The 6,000-nt window shown below is 38.8% G+C and overlaps 1 protein-coding gene across 1 annotated transcript in view; it reads right to left on the bottom strand.

Annotated features, from left to right (window-relative positions):
• Positions 1-6,000, bottom strand: part of LOC103481615 (corticotropin-releasing factor receptor 1-like) — an 89,808-nt gene that overhangs the window by 9,800 nt on the left and 74,008 nt on the right. The window contains exons 11-12 of the mRNA XM_008437205.1: positions 554-639; positions 228-363 (exon numbers count right to left, since the gene is read on the bottom strand). Coding sequence (XP_008435427.1) covers positions 228-363; positions 554-639 — 222 coding nt within the window. The remainder of the gene's footprint in view (positions 1-227; positions 364-553; positions 640-6,000) is intronic.

Genomic DNA, 6,000 nt, shown 5'->3' with positions numbered 1-6,000 from the left:
GGGGATAAAGTGAGAACAAAACATCGTCATCAATGCCCTGATCCTGGTTAAATCGCTTATACAGCTGATTATGTCGCACATTTAATCATCTGTGTTTTTTTTTTCCCTCCCTACACTCATTACAATTACATTGAAATAAATCAGACAAATGATACATCCACCCACACAGAGATGCCATTACACTCTGTTTGTGTTTTTTTTTTTGTTGAATGCAGGATAAATCCTACCTGGAAGGAAACCAAAAACGAGTTGAAATATATGAAGACCATTTGAGAAATTTCATCCTTCCCTGGGTTGACAAAAAACAGCATGTAGGTGATTCCCAGGAGGGGAAGGAGTACCAGCGTTGCTTTCACAGCTTTCCTGCAGACGAGGAGAACGTAGATCAGACAGCCGTGACAGAGAGGCTCGGGCTCAGTGTTTCACTTCACGCTAAAAGGCCCTTCAGGGTCCGGGCACCACCAACGGAGGACGAAACATGAATAATTCAAGGCGCGCTCATCTCTTAAGCCTGTTTATTGCAGGTTCAGCAGCAGGTTTACAAGAAATCTACCTGTACTGGATCGTCTCGGACGTCGTAGAGGCTCGCAGTTTGGTCATCAAAATTCTCACTATGTTGAAGAGGAAGATGAAATTGATCTGTGGGGAAATCAAAGGCAGCTCTGTGAATTATCAAGTAGAAATTTAGCATTTTATTGTTGACCTCAAGTTGGGATTTTGTTTTTTTATTTTCTTAACGCAGTAAAAAGTGTTTGAAAACTATTTGCAAAATCTAAAAAGTTACATAAAAAAAAAAACTCAAAAAGATTTTCAATCTGTTAAGGACTCATACAACCTTGGACCAGTCCTGCTCTGTTCTGCTCTGACACTGGCTCTCCAAATTACTCAAAGGCATTATGCACTTGCTTTTTCTGAAAAAAACATTCCCTTCTATATGTATTTGTATAATTTACAGACAAATAGGAATAATTATTAATGAATGGAGTCGTTTCAGTGCCATGCAGATTGAGGGGAAAGCTACCACCTACTGAAAGCTGGCGGTAATTTTTAACATGGAAGGAAAGAGGGGAAAAGTGACATGTTTAGCTTCTGGATTCACAAGAAAACGGACAAACAAGACACAGCAATAGAAGTGCATCTGATATATTGTTGTTTAAATTGTCTAAGCTACATTTAAAAACGTGTATTTTCTGTGCATTGCATTGCATCTTAGGAAAATTGTATACTGGATCTTAATATCGTTCAAAGATCACATAGCTTTAAGAATTTTAAAGGCAGATCTTAAGACTATGAGACATTTAAAAAGATTCTTCATATACAAGCCTTGAAAAATTGAAATCCTTTAACTTCCTAGTGACCAGCAAAAGCCAAGACTATATGTGCAAATGGAAAGCATGCATTCCTGTCCTCGTCTCCATGGAGGAGTGCAAATCATATTGATTTCTATGTGCAAGAGCCCTGAACATGGAACACTGTTTATTCATGCGAAAAGTCTGCTTGGGCTGCTATGAGATTCTAACTGTATAACCTTGAGCAAAAACGCTGCCGTTTCACAGTTTCACAGTGTTAACACAAAATGTAAAAAAAAGAAGAAAAAGAAATTGATATGTCTTATTTCATAGAAAGAAATGCAACAACATAATGATGTTTGCAGTTCTAATATTCTTATATATAACGTACATTTATTGTTATTTTGTTTTTAATTGTAGGCACATGCAAAATCTTAAAACGAAAATGTGCTAATCTTGGTAGCAGTTCCTTTAATACAAAAAGATATTACATTTTTGGCTGTTCTTATGAAGTAGAAAGTAAAATAGAGTAAAATAATGATCTAATATTTGATTAACAAGTCATGCTCTTTCCTCTGGTAGCTAACTTCAGTCATGTTATTGTAGATTGGTAGCTGTAGTTTTAAAACTGTTACCTCAGTAAGATTGATGAGTGGCACTTATTTAGTTTCTACACCATGAAGTTAAAGAGTCAAATGTGTCCTTAGAAGTGAGTAAAATTGTAATGCATTCTTTCAACTGGCCGACCAGCTAATATAACCAGAATGGAACGACGGAATTTCTTTAGTTATTTTAGAAAAAGGAGGATCAATTACCTTGATGCCAGGTGGGATCTACTATACATTGTAGTGCCAAGAGCTTTACAGTAAATTCTTAAAAGAAATGCAACTAAGCTTGGTTAGTTCTGCTTTAAATTTCCGTCCACACAATTAAAACAGTCCCACATGATGGACCACTCACAACTTCAACACCAAAACAATAATAACATGTCATGATCTCTTCGCAACTTTTAGTCTAATAATAGTTTCGGGATGTCCAATAACTGGGAGCAAGGAGGAGCCCAACGTGACTCGGAAGATCTCACCAACATCCTGCAAGGTCCAGTCCTGCTCCACCCGACCATCCTGCTGTGGTTTTACCAGTTAAATTAATCAATTCTGCAGAACACCTGCAGTGAAGTGAATAATCGGACAATCCGGCGCTCTTCAGGGCTTTGCATGGTGTTGCCTAGAAATAACTGCATTGGTAGGTTGATGAGGTGCGTGTCACCTCACGTCGACAAGATCTGCATCACAATGAGGTGCTGAGCTCTTTAAGACTTTGGAGGATTTACTGGCAGCGGGAAGATATGGAATAATGCAAGCAGTACATAATAATGAAAGATAAAAAACTGTAGCTACTTTGAATCTGAAGTGCTACTCGAGATTATTTTTCCACTATGTGACGAATGACAAAATCAATAGCTCATGGAAGAGGTGGGGATGATGTAACACAGAGGCAAAAAATAGCCACAGGAATACTTTCCAGTGCCAGATGACCCGACCTTGGCTGGAACAGATACATACGCCGGTCTTTCCAGAACCACACACTCTGCTAACCTCGTGCATCGCTGCTGATGTTAACAATTTTAATAACATCCTGAATTAATTCATTGTAGCTGGACATCATTTTAGTGCTGATAATAAAAGCTGCTCAGAGTTCACAACCCCTCCTTGCAGGAGCGACCACAAATATTCTTGTGACCCCGGTGATGATCCGGAGGGATCAAGTGCTTGGCAAAGACACAAAAAGCCCACGAGAAAGCACTATTGTAAGCAAGACTGGAGATTTTCCAAGCATAGCAGCAGAAAGAGGGATTGAATGAGGCAGATGTTTGCCTGAGGAGAGACAGAAACAGTTCAGAGAAGTGCCTCTTAAAGAGATTAGTTTTTTTTTTTTCAGTTAAGGAGAGAAGATCTGGGAAGGTCACTCCACCAGTGGATCGCTGGCAGGGACATTGACTGAAACTCAGCAGGGACACATCCAAACAGTCACAGTCAGACGAGTTTTGGCACAGTGAGTAGTCTCTGTGGGAGGCCACGTGGACAGATGTTGAAACCCCTAAAGGAAGTGCTCACATCATTTTGAACTACTGTATTTTTTTTTTTTTAAGCCAGGCCTAAACCAAAAAATTATAATAACGTTCTGTTCTTAGCAAGGTTCTAAATCTTTTCTAATCTGATCTCATGTCTACAAAAAATTCCTTGATGTCATTATTCATCAAACGAAACCAAAAAGTAGAAGCCATGCGCTTCTGGTCCGATGTTGAACGTAATACCAAGCAGGAAAAACATCGGCTACAATCTTAGAGGAGCAGTTATTGCTGCCATCAATCTGGAAAGAATTATAAAGTATTTTTCAAGCAATTTGGAGTCATTTGACAGGACCAAAGATTATTTGCAGGTGGAAAACATTTAAGCTCCTAACCTTCCCAGGAAAGAATGTCCAGACAAAGTTACCCAAGGTCGAATGGCGCAATAATTAAAAAAAATGGCAAAATATCCCAGGGCTCCATTCTAAGACTCTCCAGACCACATTTAGCATGCCTAATGTTAATGTTCATGGAAAGACAATGATAAAAAGCACACAAGAATGACTTGTTTAAAGTTGTTTAAAGAGAAAGCCTTTTTTCTAAAAAGAAGATGCAAACACACCTTATGGTTCATCAAGTGAAAAAATGTAAACACTGTTGTCAAACCACTGATAAAAAAGAACAATCTGGACAAATCACTAGAATTACAGGCAGATCTCCAACCTCCCATTCATCAGAAAAATGATTGAAAAAGCAGTTTTTAAACAATTAAATAACTTCCTAACAATAATGAATTGCTTTGACTCCTTCCAGTCTGGTTTTCGTGCTCACCACAGCACAGCACAGCACACCCTGGTAAAAGTGTTCAATGACATCCATATAAATACAGACTGTGGGAGAACCACAGTGCTGGTTCTGTTGGACCTCAGTGCAGCTTTAGACACTGTTGATCACGACATTTTACTGAATCGACTGGAGACTTGGGTCGGACTCTCTGGTCCAGTGCTCAACTGGTTTGAATCCTACATAAAGAACTATAGATTTCTTTGTTTCAATCGGAAACTTCTCATCAGAGAGGTCAAAGGTCACATGTGAGGTACCCCAAGGTTCAATCCTAGTAATATTTACATGCTCCCACTAGCTCAGGTTATAACAGGAAATAGGATTAGCTACCACAATTATGCGGATGATACACAGCTCTACATCACGATGTCACCAGGTGAATCTGAACCCATCCAATCACTGAATAGATGCTTAGAACAGATCAATGTGTGGATGTGCCAAAACTTTCTCCAGCTGAACAGAAACAAAACTGAAGTTATTATCTTTGGACCTAAAGAGGAGCGAACCAGAATCAATGCACAGGTTCAGTTATTACAACTAAAAATCAGCGATCAGGCCCGAAACCTGGAAGTAGTGATGGACTCTGACCTGAACCTTCAGAGCCACATTAAGACAGTCACAAAGTYGGCCTTCTATCACCTGAAGAACATCTCCAGGATTAGAGGACTTATGTCTCAGCACAATCTAGAGAAATTCATCCATGCGTTTATCTTTAACCGCATTGATTACTGCAACAGCGTCTTCACAGGTCTGACTAACAAATCAATCAAACAGCTGCAGCTGATCCAGAATGCTGCTGCTTGCGTTCTCACTAAAACCAGGAAGATAAAGCACATAACACCAGTTTTAAAGTCCCTACACTGGCTCCCTGTAGCTCAAAGATTAGATTTTAAAATACTATTGTTAGTTTATAAATCACTGAACGGTTTAGCACCACAATACATTAAAGATCTGTTATTGCTGTACCAACCGTCTAGACCCCTCAGATCTTCTGGTTCTGGTCTGCTCTGCATCCCCAGAACCAGAACCAAACGAGGAGAAGCAGCATTCAGTTTCTATGCACCACAGATTTGGGACAAACTTCCAGAAAACTGCAAAACAGCTGAAACATTGGGTGCCTTTAAATCTCAACTTAAAACCCACCTGTTTAGAGTTGCTTATGGCTAAATTAGGGTTAGAGTGCGGGTTTTGATGTCTTCCATGTTTTATATCTTTAATGTTTTTAATTTCTTTTCTACGTTTTAATGATGTAAACCCCCCCGGAAAACGTCCCAGTTAAACAACGTTTAACTAAAGTTCTACGAGGTTTAGAGTCCCAGTTGATGGTGTTCAACTAAAACCCTAGAGGTTGGAGTCCTTGCCAAACGGTGTTTTTGACTAAAGTCCCTGAGGGTCAGAATCCCAGTCTGATGTTAAACGACGTTTAACTGAAGTTCTAAAAGGGGTGCGGGTTTTAATGTTTTTATCTTTTTTTTTTTTGTCTCTTTCTCACTGTTTATTCAATGTCACATGCTGTTTTTATTTTAATTATGTAAAGCCCTTTGAAATGCCTTGCTGCTGAAATGTGCTATACAAATAAAATTTGATTGATTGACTGATTGATAAACATAAGCAAAGAATAAGTTTGAAGTCATATAGAGTCTCAATAAAATTTAAATCTAGAGTCCGACTAGTCCAAAACTTTCCTTTTAATTCTTTGAGTTGTGCAGATGTGGACTTTCTAGTTTACTTGATGCATAACCCAAATGGCATAGTTACTTCAGAAAAGTAACTTTAATCCGATTACTGATTACTCAT

The sequence above is a fragment of the Poecilia reticulata genome, linkage group LG19 (assembly GCF_000633615.1).
Source record: "Poecilia reticulata strain Guanapo linkage group LG19, Guppy_female_1.0+MT, whole genome shotgun sequence".
NCBI lineage: Eukaryota > Metazoa > Chordata > Actinopteri > Cyprinodontiformes > Poeciliidae > Poecilia > Poecilia reticulata.
Note: the sequence above shows the minus strand (reverse complement) of the source record. Positions and strands in the feature narration are given on the sequence as shown.